The sequence below is a fragment of the Bos indicus x Bos taurus genome, chromosome 13, assembly GCF_003369695.1.
Source record: "Bos indicus x Bos taurus breed Angus x Brahman F1 hybrid chromosome 13, Bos_hybrid_MaternalHap_v2.0, whole genome shotgun sequence".
NCBI lineage: Eukaryota > Metazoa > Chordata > Mammalia > Artiodactyla > Bovidae > Bos > Bos indicus x Bos taurus.
In genome coordinates, this window is record NC_040088.1 from 4,920,228 (window position 1) to 4,941,869 (window position 21,642).

The following is a 21,642-nucleotide window of genomic DNA, read 5'->3' on the forward strand; positions in this document are numbered from 1 at the left end:
GGGGAGGACAAAACTACTTCCAGTGCCGAGGCCGCATGAGAACAGGACACGTTAACACACCCATTCCACGCTCCCCGAGACACACACACGCTACCTCCCAGATGGAGCCTGGGATGATTTCTATTAAAATCACTATTACGCATAATATTAAATATTATATATAGTAATCATCATATATAATAATTGTCCGGGAAAAGCACATATTAATATGCGCACTTCAGGGATACTGCAGTTAAATAGGTACCAGGGTAAGTCTGGACCTTAACCACCGCATTGATTCCATAGAAACAACGTTCTGTGTCACGAACAACGAACTTTCCACCTTCTGTACTGGACACGTTTACGTATTAGGGACTGTCTGTACTTTCATGCTTGGTTACCGTTCTAGAATCTGCCAGCCGGAAAAGTCCATCTGAACACTGTTCCCGTGAACTGACCCAAGTAAGATTTAAGGGACGCTCCGGACAGTCATAAACTTGGAGCCTCACACCCAGGTACTCCACGACACATGAGACCGCCCACAGCCTTTTATCTGAGGCCTGTCAATTTAAAAAAGACAAAACAGGGAGATTAAAACTCAGACAAAAAACAAAACCTGTGGACACCGAACTTGGCCCCTCGGAGCCTGTTCTGTTACAGGCTGCTGCACCCAGCTTTCCGGCTGTTCATGAACACCTCTCCCAATCTGCTGAAAGTGAAAGTGAAGCCGCTCGGTGGTGCCTGACTCTTTGTGACCCCGTGGACTGTAGCCCGCCAGGCTCCTCCGTCCATGGGATTCTCCAGGCAAGAACACTGGAGTGGGGTGCCATTTCCTTCTCCAGAGTGCTGCAGGCTTGCTTAGGCAAGCCTAACACAGGCTTGCTTCTATCATCCATCCTCTTCAACCGGCCTTAAACACAGAGGCAGAAAACAACTACAGAGTAGACGGTGGAAGTATCATTTGTTGCTAGTTTGCAGCCAGTCAAATGTCCCAAGGCCACAGCGCGAGAACCCGCAGAGCTTGGTTCCGACGCCCACAGCCAACGCCACTGGCCCCGTGTCCTCAGGGAAGCAGCCTTGAGATCCAACATGGGGCTAATTGCTACCGGTGGCTGCAGTGGCCTTGGGGGAAGAGGGTGGTGAGAAGGGGAAGCAAGGAAGGGGGAAACAAGACAAAGAATGTGATGCTGAGTGGGGACTCGGTAACGGAGACCACAACCCGGGACTGTGTTAGTATGCCTGAACCCAACCTACTGGGATAGAAATGCTTCCTGCTTCCCATAACCATCTTCAACACATTTTACAAGACTTCTGCCAACAGCTCTGGCTTTAATGCTATTTCAACTTTGTTCTCAACTGGTCTACCTCTGGCCTTCAAACTTGTTTAAAGGTACTTTCATGTTGAAAAACAACTTCTGTAAGGAGCAATGAGGGTTCAAGGTTAGCAGGTTGAAGGCAGGAAAGTGCAGCAGCCCCAACAGGAGCCCTCTACTCCGCTACTCCGACAGAAGGCATCCCCGGGCTCCGGGAGAGGCGCATCTGGAGGAAAGGCGCTGGACCAGGAAGAAAAGGACTCTCTGGTCACAAGTCTGCTTTACGACCACTTAATCACGCCAGGCCTCGGTTCATTCGAAAAAACAACCCTGCCTCACGCCATTCACCACAATGACTTGTGTTTAATACAGGTAACAGAAATGTGTGACGCCAACTGTGAAACTAAGGGTGTTTATACACGTGTGATTACATTCACATAAAAATTCCAGTTTAAAAGACAAACCTTCAAAAAAAAAAATCAAATCCAACAAGAAGCCAAACCAATCCAAAATACCCCTTCTTCACCAGATTAGACACGTCATTCCGCTCCAAGCCGTAAAGCCAAGCCTGCCTAGGCAAGAATAAGGCTTTTACGTTTATTTTTATTCCTCTCCTCCATTCAAACAATACCACTCCTTTCGAAAGAACCAGAAGATGAGGGAAAAGTTGAAAGTCACAAAAAACAGAATAACCTTCAGGGTTGAACCAAGGATAATATGTTAAGAAAAGAGTTTAAAAAAAAAAAATGATTTCGTTTCACATGCAAATTCTTCACCTGCCCAGAATTTTGTTTTGCTGGAAATTTTCTGGCAAGATCAAAATCTCAGGAAATTCCAAACAAATGAAACTCTAAAGGCAAATTACTTAGGAAAAAGGATCTAACTTTAGAGACCCAAGCACGCTCCTCCCATTTTTGCCCAATTCTTTACTTTTATAGAGGAGCACCAAACCAACCACAAAATCATATGCTAACAGGAGTTCTGCATCCTGCAAGAGGACAACTCTGGCTTTCAACAAATGCCTCTATTTCCTGTCAGCACTGGTCAGTTGCAGCTATCAAACCTAAGGCGTTTCAAAGAGGGAAGACTCCCCCCGGCTGACGACGCTCGTACTTGGCCAGCACGCGGAACACGAGGACTGAGAAGCCACAGGGCAAAGGCCCCTCCCAAGCGGCGAGGGCTGTGCACCGCCAGAGGCAGGACCAGCTGAGGAGGACAAAGGCGGTTTACAGGCGAGACACAGTTCCGGCGGGTGTATTTACGTGTGTCTGTGTCTATCTACCTGAGATGAGGACCACTGGAACGAAGCCCCCCTACATGCAGCGCACTGAAGGACACCAAGAATTCCACGCGGATCCGGCTCAGAAGGGCTTCTCATCTCAGTGGAGCAGGGGGTGGCTCCACACACACTCTCAAAGGTCAGAGAGAAAACAAAGTGTGTGCTAAACTGACGGTGGGTCAGTAACACATGGTCTGCACAACACTTACCAAGTCAGTGCCTCCCTATCAACCAGTCTCCAGTTCACGGACCCAAAGAGCACAGCTCATCGACTCAGGCAGGAGCTACGTATTAGGTTCTTTTATGTGCCCGGCACTATACCGGGTACTAAGGGACAGAAATGACTCAAACAAAAGCAATCCCGCCAGTCCTGCCCTTTTGAAGACTTCTAAGACGGGTTAGCTGGCGATACGTACGCAAACAGGCAATTACAGGACAATGGGTGTCATTGCAGTGTCACCACACAGAGTGCTATGGAAGCGGAAGTACAGGGATGGGGGAGTCGGGGAAGTCTGAGAAAGCCTCCTGAGATGCCCACGCTGGCACTGGAAGGCAGAACAAGACTTGGTGAGGGAGAATGTTCCAGGCAGAGCAAACAGCAGACACAAAGGCCCTGTGGGGGACAGCGAGCTGACATTTCAGGAGTGATGCTCATTCTGGAAGCTGTGCCCGACTCCAAGGCCGTCTGGGAGCCACTCTGAATTCAGGGGCTGTTACAACTTCTGGGTGAACACCTGAAACAGCAAAGAACAGAGAGGCAGATGAAAGCAGCAGTGTGGGGGATGCACAGGGGCTCCCCCAGCAGAGGAGCCCAGGAGCGCAGGAGGGCGGCTGGGACTAACCAGCTGGAAAGGGAGGAGACATCAAGGAAAGGGAGAGGAAAGGAGCGCGGAGACCGCGGTTACAGAATATTCAAGAAGCAAACGGGTCAACCGTGTTAAGTGCTGTTATGATAAGGATGCAAAGAATCCGTTGGATTTAGCAACAAGGAAGCGAACAGTGACCTTGTGAACAATTATTTTCACGGTGTGGTAGGGTGGAGCGTAGCTTCCCTGGGTCGGGGAGTGACCGGGAGGTGAACAATGGACACAGTGACCTATTTATTTCAAACATTTCAACTGGAAAGAGCTGATGGTGGGGGAATTGCTGCCAGAGAAAGTGTGCAAATGTTTAAGTGGTTCAAAAAAGATGGCAAAATAGACAGAGGGCTAAGGACACACACCTAAGTGTCACAAAGCTGTCAGAACAAGATGCCTTGCAGAGGTAGGACGGGAAGGCGTGGAGAGCACAGATATAAGGGCTGTCTTAGGAACAAAGCTCCTTTTTCCCGTCAAGAGAAATAAGGTTTGAAGGATGGCTGGCAAACTTCAGACCTGACAGCCAGGAGCTGGGGGAGACAGATCTGAGGTTACTGACCAGATTCCTAGGGGGTCCATCTGCACAAGTGGAAGATTTTCTCCAGCAGCACTTAGGAGCGGGGGCCCAGGGAAAGACAAGCAGGTGGCTGGCTTGGTCCACGGTGGAGCTGGTCAGGTGTGCTGAGGGCAAGAAGACGGGCAAAAGGGAGAGGTGGGAATACTAGAGAGGCAGCATTCCAGGGGACTGACCACTGCCTAAGGAGGGAAGGGGGCTTGGGCTGGAAACAAGCAGCTGAAAATCTGGCTGAAGGAGTAAACCCAGAGGAGGGAAGTAACTGAGGGAGGGGGTGTGGAGGCACAGGGTGCTATGACCGGAGAGTGGGAGGTCTGAGTCTAACAAGACAGCAAAGACAGAGATGACCCTAAGGGCCACAGCACGCCTATGGGAGTCGGACCGAAAGCAGAGACACGAACCGTACAAGGTGAGGATGGCAGGAGGCCAGCCCTAGCGAATACTGACATGGTCCGCACGGACCGCAGCCGTGGGACAGAGGACACGCTAGGAGCCAGGAAAATTAGGGGAGACGGAGGGATGCAGAGGGGCCTACTTAAAACATAAGCAGCACAATGCAGGCGAGTAATTAAACCAGTCCTCAAAGGTGATTTACTGACTAGGAGATGAATCCCTGCTGGGGTCCTCTCTAAGATATACCCTCCACCTACACCTCCCTTCCAGCCCTAACTGTTCTCACTGTCTTCAGCAAATCTAAAGACACAGCAAAATCAACGAACTGGAGTCTTGTCCAGAGTTTGGACTTCTATTGAAGGTCTATTTTTATGATGCTTTCCTATTCACTTCCATCTTAAAATAGCTGCTCCATCACCCCACGCCTGGCGATATTCTGCCCGTTTAACTGCTGTGCTTAGTGATTCTGCGAAAGGTCTGTGAACTAGTGTTTTTCTACTCCACACATCTACTGCTATGGATGTTCTGTAGTATATCCATTCAGTGACACGTAGGTGACTCCAAAATACAACTGGAAGGAGGACAAACAAAACCAAAAGCACACGTAAACATCCTCCTTCACTATTAAAAGAAAAATGGTCAAAGCCTCCTTTACTCTACTTCATCACCCATTAGTAAGAAAAACTCTTCCCTTTTCAAATCTCTGACAACTAGTAATCAACAATTATTCTTTAAAAAATAAAATCCAGTGTTACTTTGATACATGATCTTCATAGCCAGAATTAGAAAACGGGAAAAATAGATGTTTCACAACCTTAATGGTTTGCAGATATCTAATTCTGACTGTTCCTACACAGCAAGGAATGAGTTTAGTAAGTATGTGAATAGAAAACAGACAACATTCAGCAACTCATTCAGAATTGCTCAAGATGGTAATTTGTATGTTTAAATTTAAGTAATCATAAAGTCTCAGAATCTGTAATCATATCCAAAATGTTAAAATGCCTAAGAATTAAAGCCCATCGCTTAGTCATTTGAATCTAGGATAAATTATCGGCAAACTTATTTTACAAGGTACTAGACATGAAAGAATCACTCAAACAAAGCCATCTATTTATAGAGAACCGCTAACACAGACCACATAGTGGCATGAGCTGGCCAACACCATTAAAAATATTCTTTAAAGTTCACAATGAATAAATGAGACCTTTATTCTTAAAGTATCATCTGCAAATCAGGGGGATAGCCACATATTTTCAATTTGCTCTTAGTGAGTCAAATTTATATTTAAAGAGTCTTTTAAAAACGATTTTACATGTTAAAATGTAACGCTGTTTTCTGTACAGACTGCAGAGTATCTGCAGGGCTTCTTGCCGCGGTGGCTGCTGTTGCTGCGATGCACAGGCTGTAGCGTGCTCAGGCTTCGGAAGGTGCGGTTCCCGGCTCCACAGCGCAGGCTCAGTGGTTGTGGTGTACGGGCTTAGGTGCTCCGGGGCATGGGGGATCCTCCCAGGGATGGGGGATCCTCCCGGATCAGGGATCGAACCCGTGTCTCCAGCACTGGCAGGTGGATTCTTGGCCACTGAGGCGCCAGGGAAGCCCAGATGTGACGCATATAAACTGTTTCTCCTGAGAGCGCCTCTGCCTGCTGTTCCTTCTCCTGAATGCCCCAGGGCCCAGGCCTTTGCCAAGAGCGCGCTCATTACTGAACTGGGATTGTCTCTCTTCGGCCCATGCTAGCTGCACTGCTAAGCTTCTTAAGAGCAAGGACCGACTGTGTCTTTCTCGCACACCACTTATCCTCACTGCCTCCCAGCTCATGTACTTGAATGAGTGAATGGGCTCTGCCTGAGAGGAGTGTGCAACTAGAGAACAGAAGAGGAAATGAAGGGTAGCTAAAAGCTTCAGGGAGAAACTGATCTTCAGTTACTGACTTTAACTGCATGTATACAAAAGGGTATGAAATGAGCAGTGCCATCATGTCACAGATTCAGGGCTGCTGAAACACTGAGTCAGTTCTGTCCTTCTGGGATTCAGCTTTAGGAAGGGAAAAGGTATAAACCCTAGAACAAAGATCCGGATTGTTTTATAATGGTAAAGAATCTGCCCTACCTAGTGCTTGTACTTAAAAAAATGCATTTATTTTTGGCTGCGCCATGCAGCCTGCAAGATCTTAGTTCCCTGACCAGGGACTGAACCCACGTCAGTGGGGGTGAAAGCACAAGTCCTAACCACTGGGCCACCAGGGATTCCCCTCTATTGCTTGTTCTGACTTATTACATAGAACACAGCTCTATGGAAGAACAGATGTTCGAGAGAGATCAAAGAAACAGCATCTCTTACAATAAATATGAACTTCTGTTGCTAACAGATATAGAGACCTCTCACATCTAGTCTTTGTTATATATATATATATATTTTCTTATCATGGCTATCATTTTTTTCATCTCTTGCTAGAGTATACAGGTAGAGAAAGAAACTTCATGACTTGAGACCCACAACAAATGGTATCATTCCTAACCAGGTCACAAAGCAAGTCATTAAAAACCTTACTTCTTAGATTTCTCAGTGCAATACACTTGGGCAAGTCATTCTTCTTATCAAGTCCCACATGGACTATCCAATTTAATTTCCAAGTTGATCATCAAAAATAGTTCATGGAAATAATTGAACATGGGACAAAAATATAGTCACACTCAGTTGCTCGAGGTGGAAAAATGGCGGCAGCTCCCAGCTTCCTCAGAATAGCAGAAGGGGACAGAGGATGAGAGGGAGGGGAAGGGCAGGGAGGAAAGCAGCCCTGCTTAAGGGTCTCATCCCGGCTTTCAGTGTCAAGGGCCTGCCCTCGGGCACTGGGACACCAGCCACCACATCTCAGGCTCGTATTCCCTTGCTCTGATTTCATCTAATGACAGTACTACTTACAAGTGGAAACATCATCTTAAAAATCATCTTAATTCTAATGCTGATAGCAAACTCTAAGGAAAAAACCCAGCCTGGAGTAGACGCTCAAATCTAAGGGTCCAAGGGCTGGGTAGTTCATACAAGAGAGGACAGGCTGACCCACTGGAGAGCTGTGGTAAATGAAGGATACACATTTACTAGCGTTAGATTACTAGTGTGGAGTTAGCGGGAGTGGTGCCCCTGGGCCCACCAGACCACTATCACGCTGGGTTCAGACCGTATGACCTGCAGATGATTTTCAAGAGAAGTCAGAAACCCAGATTTGTATGTGATTCCTCCTGATTTACCAACAATGACAAAAGTTCAAGCCCCTCTTGTTTTTAAAACACTGTGTGGACCAAGTCCAATACAACTGGGCGGTCACCTCGTGGCCGAGGAACAGGCCAGAAATGCGGACAGTGGTCACAGTCTTGGCCTTCTCTTTCCAGGTGCTGATCGCCCAGGAGGCACAGCACAATCCCCTGCCTGCAGTGGTGCGTCGGTGTGAGCACGGCCACCAGGCCGTTGTAAAGCTGATCTAGGACACGGGAGACCTCAGGCAGGGAAGAACATAGAAGCTTTGACACCTAATTGTCCTCCTAAAGCATTTCCTGCTATTAAAGACCAATTTATGGTGTGTAATAAATGGCACTGCATGTAAAGTGCTTTGCCCAGTGCCTGGGGCATACAACAGACTTTAGTAAATGTTAGCTATACCGGGTTTCATTATGAATGAGCACAGAACATGGATCAGACCGTGTGTTTCTCCCTTGAATGGGAGATATTAGTCCAATTACAAAAATCTAATAATCCTCTTTAGACATGAGAAGAATTTCAGAAGAAACTGCATTCGTCAGCGTGGCAGTGGGTCATTTTATAAAATAATCAATTTATGCCTACATAGAGTGCGTTCTTTATTTTTAAAGACATAATGAGGTCTTTGAAGTTTTGATTTGAGCTAATATGAAAATTTAAAGTTCTGTCTCACTGTTAGATAAGGGGGGAGCACGGAACACAGAAGGCTCCTGAATCTAGCAGCCGTAGGACATAAAGCCCCGCTTTTCCCAGCAAAGTTGTCCCACTCTCCTGGCTCTTCATCTGACCACGGAGGTGCAGATTGTTAGATTCCAGTCATGCTGTAAGGTTATCTGGTCTAATCACTACATTTTTTCTGATCCTGAATGTTAACTCCTTTGAGGTCCCACAATAGTTGAAGGCAGACCCAGAATCCAAACCCCGTGATCTCCCTTCCATCACCTCACAAGTCCCTGGGGGTATATCAGGGTGGTTCAGGGTGGTTCCTTAAGGGTGGGGAGCAAGGCAGCTTGGAACTAATGCTTTGAAGCAAAACTCCTGTGTGAACCTAACCAGTACTGGAAAGAGACAAAAGCCCAGTCTTTAGGAGTACAGGCTCCATTAATGAAGGGGACAGGGTGGGAAAGCTTTCCTATGCACAGTTACATCCCAGGATCAGACAGACTCTTTTTAAAAAATACCCTCTTAGCTGCTGTCCTGGAGCAGCAGTTCCACGCCTGGAGGAAAGAATCTAATTTACCTGCTGGAAAAGGACAGACATTACTCAGCAAAGGAATCGATGATTTTAAAAGAAAGCTGCTATGCTTCAAAGTGTCCAGCTACCAAAGTACTGAGAAAAATATGCTTTTGAAATGTAGCCAAGTGCAGAATATAGACTGAGTCCTACATTCAAAATTTGTCTTTCTAAGAAAGCATGTTTTAATGTCAGAGGATACAAAGCAAGCTGTGAACAGGAGACTAAAATTAGCTCAAACCACAAATAACCTAACACACTTATCACTTCCTTATGATCAACCTACAAAAATCAAACATTAAAAGCACTTACAAAACTAAAGGAGTGATGCCAATTTAATCCTTTAACTTCAGCTGTATCCTTTCTTCCTTCTAAAGTGGGCCTGACATGGAAACATTACCAAAGAATGACACTGTATTACTTTGAAGGCAAGTACAGGGGAAACCACTAGAGCCAAGTCTCTCCCTGTAAATAAAATAGCATGTACTGTGCAGCTCTTCAGTGGTTAGAAGGGTAACCACCTCCTCAAACTGAAGATAGGAAATTTTAGATGACGGACCACACCCATCTCCAGCTGCACTTCACACAAAGAGCCATGGACATGCCAGACTCCTACTGCAAACCAAATCTTGCCTCCATCTCCTCCAGCCATTTATTTCTTACGTTCAAAAGGAACATCGTCCTCCAATGAACAAAGTCTGTTGGGAAACAATAACAAGTAGTGGAACATGTTGCAAAAGGAAGCTTAGTTGACAAATATGGGTTCCTGGCTGGAGGAGGTACCAGTTTGTTAAACTTCAACTATTTTTTTTTACAGTTATTCTGAGTGATGACTACATTTTGGTAAGTTTTCTGAGGCAAGTTCAAGCTCAAAAAGGATGGAAACAAGTGGTTAAGAAAAGATGAGCATAAAACTTACCAACTGCTACTGTGCATTCTTCAAAACTACTACTAAAATTATGAAAAGCATTCTTACCAGTAAGTAGGAAAACAAGGCACAGGAGCAGACCTGGATACTATGATGAGGACAGATGCGATAAAACTCTGCTAATGGCACTAAATATTCCTAGGGTGCATTAAGAAAAACTGTCAGCAGGACATGAAGGAGTATTTAAATACACCTAGAAACAGCACCATGACAGGCACATGAAGGGCCCCTGAGAGCACAGCACACATCCTGGGGACGTGGATTCTCAACCAACAGTCAAGAGACATGTGGCCTGGCTGGCCCTACACCACGGCCACCTCACCCCGTGCACTGAGGGTTGCTCCAGAGACAGGCTTTGTGCCTGTCAACCCGATGGGGCTTAATGCAACTTCCTGATCTTGCACCACTCTGCTTCACCCCTTCACCCCACCTCTTAGGATGATGATCTGAAAGACCCTGGCAATAAGGAAGTGGCATCCAGGCAGTAGGGGAAGATCCAAGAAGTGGCATCCAGGCTGGGAAGTTCCCCTGGAGAAGGGACAGTCTACCCACTCTAGTATTCTTGGGCTTCCCTGGTAGCTAAGACAGTGAAGGAGCTGTCTGCAATGTGGGAGACCTGGGTTTGATCCCTAGGTTGGAAAGATCCCCTGGAGGAGGGCATGGCAACCCACTCCAGTATTCTTGCCTGGAGAATCCCCATGGACAGAGGACCCTAGTGGGCTACAGTCCATGGGGTGGAGAAGAGTCGGACACAACTGAGCAACTACACATACACAGCACATCCACACGACAGAGAAGAACACTGGCGACACTCAACTCTAAGATGCTGTCAAGAAACAGTTCAAATTAGGGTAAAAATAAAGCAGAACAAGAACAACAAAAACCAGAAAACTCCCTCCAATACACCTCTGAATATCTTCTGAGAGGCCTCTTCTCTCTGTGCGAAGGCCACACAAATATTGACTAGCCACCGAAGCATACTTCACCTTTATCCCTGCAGAAGCAAACTCAGGCCTGATTCTGAACAGTGAAGCAATACAAGGTCTAAGAGAGATAAATATAACAGCGACAAATGTTTAACCACCAAGGGAATTTAAAGCTAATTTACCCTATTATGACAAATGCAGCTTGCCTATTTGTTCTCCTGAGTGAAGTTATATTCAGAAGTGATTTCATGTGCAGACACTTTTAAGTGACCCCCTGTTCTTCAGAGAACTCCAACTATTTGAAGTGATTACTTGATGTTCACCTTCCTGTAAGCAATTCACAGCAGTGCATAATTTTCTGAGTAATCAGTAGTCATCAGAATAAAAATTAGCTACGCTGTTTCCTGGGACTCAGTGTGGCAATTTTTAAATGTGATTCTTCAAAAGGAAGAGTTGTACCAATAACAAAGCCATTAGGTGGGAAGAAACGAGTCAGGGGGGAGAACATTTAATAACAGAGTAATAGAGCGTATAAGGGAGAGTCTTCCCTCTGCAATCACTAATAAACCAGAAAAGCGCAGTCTTGGAGCCCTAGTTTTGTCGTGCTCATCTTATCTTTGCAAGTCGTGCTGCTGGCCCACAAAAGCCGCAAACACAACCGAGGCTCTTCCTTCTTCATCTGTCAAAGCAAGCATGCCCCACTCAGTCTTTGGGAAGCCTGCTCTGCAAGTAAAAGAGCCCAGGACACAAGGTTACTTGGGCCCAAAGGTTTGCTTCAACAAGTGGTTAACCTTCTTCAATAAGGACTCACAATTTCCTGGCACAGTACTAGATTAAGAGTAGTAGGGAATATGTGTATTTTTCTGAGAAAAATACAATCCTTAAGGGTCCCTTTGCTAATAAGCCATGCTGACTGTGTGATTCTGTGCTGCAGAACTCCTTAAGTATCAAATCTAATTACCATGGGGTATCCATAAAACTTTTGGAGAAAGAAATGGCAACCCACTCCAGTACTCTTGCCTGGAGAATCCCATGGACAGAGGAGCCTGGCGGGCTATGGTCCAGAGTCACAAGGAGTCAGACACGACTTAGCCAGTAAACCACAACAACCACCCGTAAAACTTTACATACAGCCTCGGTAGGAGCATGAGCATTTGGAACTGCAAATTAAATCAGGTCACAAATTGAAAAAGAAGAAAACTGAAAATCATGTATCAGTAGTTATTTTTATCTGCAGTGTGACTTGCACCACAGTCTCAAGACTGATTGATGGGGGCGGGGGGAGTGTCTGTGTGTGCGCTTGATTTTCCTTTGGCTATTTATTTCGGTAAAGAAAAGATCTTACGTGGAAAATGGTCTTATTCCTAGCTTTCAGACATTTAGAATTTACAGACTGTCAGTAAGTCACTTGTGATTACATCAAGCTGCCTTGAGAAAGGGGAGGGCGGCTGTTAGGCAACTCTGAAGCCCAAAGTGAAGCATTCTTTCTCAAATGCTGGAGCCTCAGGTACTTTGTTCCCAAACATGGCAGCTGTGTATACTAACATACTCTTCAAATGAATTTAGACCAGATGTAGGTTTCTTTCTAAAAGTACAACATACAGGGCAGCGACTCTTCGTGTGCCTAGCTGGGGCTGAGTCTTTCGTAAATTCTCAAGAATCAGTTCCTCTATCTTTACAGGAAAAACCACCAATTGCTACTTCGAGAAACACTGCAAGCGTAGCTCACATGTCAGTGCCACTCATTTTCCCACATTACTGAACCAAGGAAGCCCACTTATTAAAAAGGTTTCAATACCTCTTGGGGAAAAAAGCTTCGATTCTTTTGACTCTTGAACTATACTCACAAAACTTTCATGCATTTTTGAGCCTAATTGTATCCACTGACACCCACACACCTTACAAAACTGAGTAACCACTGCAGTGTTTACAAGATTACTTCAAGAACACTAAACTCTCTTTGTGAGTACATTAAAGACTTTTATTACTTGATGAGAACTTAGCGGTCAGTTAGGTCGAGGATTATTTTTACAAAGGAAGGGACTGAAGCTCAAAGCAGGGAAGGGACCCAGTCTGCCTAGTTAAGTGTTAGAACTGACTAGAGAAAAACCAAAAGATTCAACTACTCTCTTGGCCAGAAGTGTGGTCTGATCAAAGGCCAAAAATGTTTGCCTTTAATACTTTGGGGAAAAAAAAGAAAAATCACAGATTTTAAAAGGGTTACTTTACGGAGAACCATATTTTTAATCCCACCATAGTCAAAACATATTTTACAAACCAGGTACATGTGAAGCCCTTCTAGAAGGCATGTGAGAATAAGTCAAGAGTGATGAGAAGAGAGTAATTCAAAAATTTTTAGAGAGACAAATATACTACCTCCAAGTTTCCTATTAAGTTCACCCCAGGCCAAGGACAAATCTGTTGTTAAACTGAAAGTTCCTGTGAAACACACTGGTGGTGTGAACTCCTACTGGGTAAGAACCCAAGCTTTTCTTCCAAGCCAGCACAGTAGGCAGGACCAAACTGCCTCATCAAGCCATGGCTCCCACCGTGCTGGTTTTCTCTGCATGGCCTCTGCTATCAGTACCGACACAGGCTAATCTATTAATGTGTGTGTCTACCATTCCTCCTCCCTGAGAATGTGAGTTGGGAACCATGACTCGTCTATTGTCAGGGCCCAGAGCAAACTGCTGACAATCCATTCAACCCCAACATTTCTTAAGGCACTCTATGGCCGGTGCAAAGCACACCAAGATGAATGAGAAAGATGGAAGAGCTGACTTCCATAGCTTGGACTCTACAGGAGATGAGCCCAGATACGAAGAAACCACTCCAGTGAGAGCACGGGGCTTTGAAAGAGATGGGTGTGAAGGTGTACGGATGCAGACAAATGAGAAGGCCAAAATCTAGCGTGAGGGGCATGTGTCTGAGCCAGAAAGAGTGGGACTGGCAGCCTAAACAGAGTGTTGAGCCAAGGGACAGAGAGAAGGGTGTCAACATATTTTCCTCACAGGATTTAGCTGTTCCTAATGAGAGAGAAGGGTGTCTGAGAAGACTGCACCTTCCAGGGTGGCCAGAATAAAAGGTGTGTGGGAGGGAGGGGAAGGCTGGAGCCTGGCTGCCACGCCAAGGAGTCTGGACCTCACAGATAAACGACAGCGTAGAAGTAAACAGAGGAGGGACAGGCTCAGGTCTGTTTTTAACACAACTACTCTAGAGACAATGTGAAGACTACATCCGGTAGGGCGGGGGAAGATGTGGAGAGATGGTTGAGGGGCCTTATTAGTATGTTTCTGGTTTCACTAGAATTTCTGTCATGTGAAACCAGAAATGGTAGCAGCATAGGCAAAATCTGAGAACTGAGACCACTGGATGGTAGGAAGCATGTCATGGTGATCAGTCAATGAGATGTGGCAGAGGAATCAAGAACCACTGCAAAGTTCCCAGCACTCTTGGATATTCAAAACGTGCACCCAATGACTGGTACCAAACTCCACTGTCTTGGACACAAAGACCCAGCTGGACTTCCCATTGTTCCCAGCACAAGGAAACACGCCCAGCCTCTCTGCAGTCAGTATCAGCTGCTTACCACGAACGAATTAACAGAAACACTGTAGGGAGGGGCGCCAGCTTGTGCAAAACTCACACGCCATCAGGTAAGCTGATGAAAAACGCATGCCATTAAGAGCACAGCATGGGACGAAAACTGCCAAAAGGACTCCGCAATCCAAAGGATCAGAGAACGGACAGCTCAGAAAAAGGAAAAAGGCGGGGCGGGGGAGGCACGGGGCAGACGCAGTTATTTCGCGGTTTAGAGACTGAAAAAACCCTACAGGAAATTTAAAGATTTATCATGAAATTCAATATACATTAATTACGTTACTTAATACCAGAATTAAAAAAAATAGATTTGGGAGAGCTATTTGTGCTAAAATGCAAAATGCACTGGAGAGACCTTGGAGCCCAATGGTAGGTAACTGAAAATCCCTGCATTACTGGCGGGATACAGTCCATGGGGTCGCACAGAGTTGGACACGACTGAGCACACACGTGCGCGTGTGCGCACACACACGTTACCCGCCAGCTGACTTTTTAGAACCATCTGGCATGGTGTATGATGTGCTTCCAAAAGAACCAAAGCATTCCTATAAATACATCAGTGGTGTCAAACAAAGAGTGACGGCGAAACATTCTTCCTTCCACTATTTCTACTTGTGCCCCCTGTTAATCTAAGAGGAGTCCAGACAACTACAAGCGCCTTTGCATGTTTCCAAAGTGGGGATCAGACACCTAAATTTAGTGCACTCAAACCAGGGCTACAAGAGAACATTTAGATCTAATGGGTCACTCAAGATGACGAGGGCTTCCCAAGCTCTCCATGTTATTTCCGTTTGTCTTTTTTTTTTTTTAACTGAAGTGAGTCATAGTACGTAGATCTCTTCCTCTGCACAAAGCACAGTTTTTGTCTGAAGAGCATAGATTTACATAAAAAATTATTAGGAAATTTTAATATTCACCTTAGACTATAATGACACAACAAGTATAGAGCAGTAAGGAATTTTAGTGGACTACTGCTATAACATGGTTTTAACACAGTCAGGCATTAAGTCGTATTTCACAATGAAAGCAGCTATAAAAACAAATGTCAACTGGAAGAGTGGCCCATTTTACAAAGCCTGCCTCTAACACAGAATAAATCTTGCCTTCGAGTCACAAGCTATTGTTGCAATCTCTTTTATCTGAGACAATCAAATCATTCATACTGAAAAGTTGTGAACAGTGTCACAGAATCAAAGAATCAGAGATGAGAGAAATAGTGAAAATACCTGACCCCAGCTTTAAATTACAAGTGCATAGTTTTTCCGATTTTCATTCATTCAAGCCCACTCTTCTCATTCTGGCTCCAAAACCAATCCCTTTCCCGTCTCTTCTCTCTTGAGCACTCAGGGCCCGCTATGTATTACTTCCACTTTTCAACCCAGACATACGACCGTTTAAGTGATAGAAAACAACTTTTAAAGCCACCTGCACATGCTTTCAGAGCTGACTTTTTAGAGACCTAAATGCTTATTAATGTCTATGCTGTTTATTAGCATTAACGACTAAAACCAGTTATACTCACTTTATCAAACTGACAAACAGAATCTTTGCTTGAAACATTTGTTTCCTAAGCCGCCACATTCCTCAGCATGTAAAAGTCTACTTCATCCTTTGTTCTTTTCCCATTGTTTCCGAGTTTCTACATCTTTTTGTTCTAGTTAGAAGTTAGTATAGTGAGAAATAACTGCACTGCTTTGTTTACAAAAATTACGTATTATTTTAAAAATCACAATAGACTAAGCAAGCTCAAAGTGGCTTGGTAGAAAGTTGCCTTCATTGTGACATGCCACAAAATATTTTTAACTTCCATTTTCTACCAACCATAAACACATTTCTTTGAATTTCTGAAAAATAATGGTTTCGGTACATTGACACATACTTTGGAAAATCTGCCACCTTAAACTCAAGGTCATTTGAATTCTACATTGTTTTAAAATGCCACAGTTGGCTGTTAACACTTTTAACGGTAAGAAGGAAAAGAGCTTCTAATTTCGATTTTGTAAAAGAGAAATATCTGTACTGCAAAGGTGAGAAAGCCTGAGTGGATAATTCTCTAAGATAAAAGAAACCACCTCCAGAAATGTGGCAATCCATTATGAGTCTAGAGAAATCTCAACATGTAACTCATGGGACTTCAAGGTGGTAGACAAACTTAAAACAATGAGGGAAATTTAATTGAAGACCATGTCCATGCTAGTGGCTTGCTTAGCACAGTTTTAACAATGTTTGCGTGACAGGTCTCTCACTCTGCCCTAAAACAAATCAAATTCAACCAAAGGCTTTTTACAATATGAATTTGTTGTTGCCAACTGAGTCAGTTTCCATATAAAAGATTTTCCTCCAAAACTCCTGGAGGCCACCCCTACTTGAGACGGGGTACGTCATAATCAACTTCAACACTTCAGACCCAGAGTTTTGTCTTTTAAAATCACTTTAGTGTATTAAATTTGATGCAGAAAACTTGTCTACACATTCTCAGAGTCACTCGTGGAATTCATTCAGCTCAGAGACCAGACATGCAATACAATTTTATATATTGATCGACCGTACTTAGACAAATTAGAGTGGTTATAAACATTAGTCTATCAGAAGCTAATATACATTACAGTGCAAGTAAAAAGAATCCTGTCAAATAAGCTTGATGCAAATCCACATGAAACCAAGCCTGCCAAAAAAAGGCTTCTGTTAGTCGAGCATACCAAAGAACTGCTTAAAGCTTTCTTCCTTTTTAAGTGGAGCTCAAAATAGATTTTAATACTACCAGCTGATGGGTCTCACAATTTGCCTTTTGAGCCTATAAGCCGAAAACAGCCTTCTCCCTTTACACAAGTAACAACATCTCTCTATTCTGTACATCGCTTATTTAAAATACCCAGTGTGGTTTTGGTTAATCCTCACAACCCCCGCAATGACATTTAATCAGGAGCAACATATTTTCCTCACAGGATTTAGCTGTTCCTGAAAGCAGACCTCTTCATCTTTTCTATCTGATGATGCAGACATATGGGAGAAACCCCACCTCCCTAAGTTTTTATTCATGAACCACCATAGCCCACAAGGAGATGAGGACTGGGAAGACATCATCATCTTTACCCTGACCAAAGGGTCGGATGCTCGCCGGAGAAAAAGATGCTGTTTTCGAGAGGGTAAAAACGCTAACCTCCCCCCGCGCTGCCTGCCTGACACGGGGTAACCCTCTGGCCCCAGTGGAGTGGGTGCTACAGACCTCCTGGCTGGAAAGCGCTTGAGTTTGATACTCTCAGGGCTGAGCGCACGGAGCAAATGCCTCTTCCTCTGACAGATCTTCCCTGATCCCCTTCTCTGAGACAGCCCCTCTCCCCTGAAGTCACTCTCGACCCGCTGATATTGTTTTCTTCGTAGCCCCTGTCACCATTTGAAATCATCTGTTCACGTGTTTGACGGCCCCCGTTCGACTCTAAGCTACCGGGGTGGATAGGATCTCGCGGGTCTCGTTCAGCAAACAGTACCTCCAGCGCCTCCGCGGTGCCTAGCACGGTAAGAGGCACGCGGCTGCAAATCCATCAAATGAATGAACAGGAAAGGGGAAAGGACTGTCATCCTTGGGACTCGACGCAGCACGGCGGCGACTAGGGGGAGAGGAAATATAAAAGAGCCCTTCTCCCCCCGGGGAGACAAAGGAAGGCAGTCCGCGGTGGTCCGGTCTAGGAAGGGAAGTGGGGGGCGGGCGGCGTTCTGCCCACCACCCCAAGGGACAAAGAGTGGCCGGGCAGGGGGGCGGGGTCGGGGTGGGAGGCTTCACGCCGAGAGCGGAGGCCGGCGGCTTCCAGGCTCGCGAGGTCGGTCAGCCGGGGCTGGAGGACCTGAGGAAAGTGGGGGGTCAACGGGGGGCTGCGAGGCCCGGGAGAGACGCAGGCCCGCCGGGGGACAAAGACACAGGGCGCCAGCCGCGGCCGCCGTCCGACCGGGTTCTCAAGCAGCGGGAGCCGAGGCGGAGGGCGGGACGCACAAGGAGACCGGGGCCGGGGGCGGTGTGTGTGAGGGGAAGGCTCTCGAGGCCTCAGGAAAGGCCTGCAGCGCTCCGGGGCGCTCCCGCACCTGGTAAATGGCCGCCCAGCTCCCAGCTCTGTCGATCTGCTCGAACTCCTTCTCCATCTCCATGACGGGCAGGGGCGGCTGCCGCGCCTCTCCCTCGGCCCCGCTGCGCCGTCTGCCGCTCTAGGCCGCGTCGCGCTCGCCGCCCCGAGTCCCGCCGCAAACCTCGGCTCCGTCGCTACCGCCGCCTCAGCCGCCGCTGCCGCCGCCGCCGCCGCCGCTTCTTCATGTCAACCCGGCAACCGGAAGTACGCACCGCGCTGCCGCGAGCTCCGCCCTTCAGCCGGGAGAGCCAATCAGCTCTCGTAGGTGTCGGCGAGCACTTCCGCGGGGCGGGGCCGGGGGCGGGGCCGGGACAGACATCTTGCCGCGCGCGTTCCCCCCTCCTTTCCCGGACTCCAGGCTTGGGCGTGGCGCGCGCCCGTTGCCTAGGCGACCCCTGGCGCCCCGCCCACGGCGCATGGGTTTGCAAGCCTCCCCTCCACCCCGCCCACGCGTCTTGAGTGCCCGCCGTGACGCGGTGCGTTGGATTCAAGTGACCTTGAAGCAGTGATGCTTCTTTCCTGCAGCGCCAGGGCCTAAGTCTCAGGGCTCAAAGCTGGAGGAGGCGCGAGGAGCAAGGGAGCGTTACGTGCTCCTACCAGGCTCCCTTTGGCCCGATGTCTGCCCTGGTTTCTTGAAACTTGGCGCTTCATGGTTTACGGGACTGTTGGGAAAGGCCCCGCTATTCTCTGAATGTATTTTCCGTTTTGGAGTCTCCTGGGCGCTGCGGAAATGAATGGATTGGGATCTTGAAATGATTTTCAATATTTCCCAAAATAGCAAGGAAGTCCTGGTCAGACTGGATTCAATGTAGCACACATTCCACGGTGCAATAGTGTTGAATAATGGCAGGTTTCCGGGCCGACCTCCGAAAGATTCGGAAACGGGAATGTGTATTTTTCACCCGCCAACCCAGCTAATTCTGTACCTGTGGTCCTTAAAGCGCACGTGAAAAGAGGTGGTCAAGCTGCCTTCCCGCAGGTTCTGCTTTCAGCCATCCACCTTTGGCTCTAGCACCTTATTTGGATTTTGTGAATTCGTGGGGTCAGAGACCCTACAGGAGGGAATCATCTCTCTTCACTGTTCCCATCTCAAGCCTCCCCAAGAGTTATGTTGAATTCCAGCTCATTCCTTGAGTGCTTACGGTGGGTACTGTGCCAGGCATTTCAAGTACATTTTCTCATTTAATCTCTACAACCACCCTACAATATAGGCACTTTTATTATTCTCATTTTATAGATGAGGAAACTGAGGTGCTGGGAGGCAAAATCACTTGGCCAACGTACCTTTGCATATGGGTATGGAAGCCAGGATTCTAACCTGTCTCCAGGAGAAAACACCCTTTGGAGCCAGGCTGCCTAAGTCCAAATTGCAGCTCTATTAAATATAATACTGGCTGTGCAACCTTGGGCAAATTACCTAACGCCTCTCTGCCTCTGTTCCCTCCTTTGTAAAATGAAGATAATAAAAGTACCCACCTCCTAGGGTGGTGTGAAGGTTGAAAGAATACGTGTAGTCTTTTGGGGTCTTCCCTGGTGCCTCAGCGATAAAGAATCTGCCTGCAATGCAGGAGACACAGGAGAGTGGAGTTCGATCCCTGGGTGGGGAGGATCCCCTGGAGGAGGGCATGGCAACCCACTCCAGTATTCTTGCCTGGAGAATCCCATGGACACAGGAGCCTGGCAGGCTGTGGTCCATGGGGTCGCGAAAAGTCAGACACAGCTGAAGAAACTGAACACACACAGCACAGTGCTTTTAGTCTGGTGGGTGGATCAATAGATACGAGCCCCTGTTATTGTATTCCATCAAATAATAGCAAATGGGAGATAAATTATTATTGGGTAAATGCAGTTGGTTTGCTAGGCAGTGTCTTCAGAAACTCTTTCATGGAGGGGGAAATTAACAAAAGATGTCCCTTCAAGTGAAAAGTTTGGGAACCCCACACTTGGCAGTTGCCTGATTTAAGTCTTAGCTATTTGACTCTCCAGGTCCATGAACTCTTCCTGCCCTTGTTTCTTTAAGTGCTTGTTTGTCTGGAACTCACAGAAGAGCTCCTTGAAGGGGACAGAGAACAAGGCTGGTTCATTCCTCTCACATGGGCTGAGCTAAGTAAGTAAATAAATCAAATGCCCATATGGAGCCCAAGTGGCCCTCCTGCCTTCAGGGAGTGCCACCCAGTGCCTGGCGCGGCTTTGGAGTGGAGCCAGTGCTATGCACAGGGTGTTGGGGAAGGAGTGTGGTGCGGAGCAGGTCTGTGTGTGCCTAGTGGACGTATTAGTTACCTAGGGTGACCCTAGCAAATGACCAGAAATGTGTTGGCTTAAAGCAACAGAAATAAATTTTTTGAACAGTACTGGAGGCCAGACGTCTGAAGTCAACGTGTTGACAGGGCCACACTCCCTCTGAAATCTCTAGGGGAGAATCTTTCTTGGCTTCTTCCAGCTCCTGGTGGCTTCAGTTGTTCCTCAGCTTGTGGCAGCATAAATCCGGTCTCTGTCTTGTCTTTACTCAGTTTTCTTCTCTGTCTCCTCTTCTGGCTGTCTAATCTCCCTCTGCCTTACTCTTTGAAGGGTATCTGTCATTGGGTCTGCTGCTGCTGCTGCTAAGTTGCTTCAGTTGTGTCCGACTCTGTGCGACCCCATAGACGGCAGCCCACCAGGCTCCCCCGTCCCTGGGATTCTCCAGGCAAGAACACTGGAGTGGGTTGCCATTTCCTTCTCCAGTGCATGAAAGTGAAAGTGAAAGAGTCCTGGAGTGGGGTGCCGTTGCCTTCTCCGGTCATTGGGTCTAGGACCTACTCTAATGCAGGGTGACTTTGCATGGCCAGGTGATCCAAGATGATCTCATGTTGAGATCTGTGAATTAATTACATCTGCAAAGACTCTTTTTCTGAATAAGGTTGCATTCTAGGTTCTAGGGGATAGGACTCAGGTATATCTTTTTGAGGCCCCCCACTCAACCTACCACAATGGCCGAGGGTAAAACTTTGTCACAATATTGATCCTGAATGAAACCCCTCGTTTCAGATTTCAGCTAGTCACTATGATATCCATTCTTCACATAGCAGCCAGAAAGTGCTCTTAACTTTTAGATCATGAAAACTTATATGTAAAATCCTCTGGTAGTTACCCATCCTTATTAGAATGAAACCCAAATAAGTCCTAACCTTGGTGTGCACTTCACCA

At 46.6% G+C, this 21,642-nt stretch overlaps 1 protein-coding gene across 1 annotated transcript in view; it reads right to left on the reverse strand.

The window, feature by feature from the left end:
* PTPN1 (protein tyrosine phosphatase, non-receptor type 1) overlaps positions 1 to 18,662 on the reverse strand; it is a 63,563-nt gene extending 44,901 nt beyond the window's left edge. Inside the window, exon 1 of the mRNA XM_027558275.1 lies at positions 18,419 to 18,662. Coding sequence (XP_027414076.1) covers positions 18,419 to 18,481 — 63 coding nt within the window. The 5' untranslated portion in view covers positions 18,482 to 18,662. The remainder of the gene's footprint in view (positions 1 to 18,418) is intronic.
* Positions 18,663 to 21,642: the final 2,980 nt, after the last annotated feature.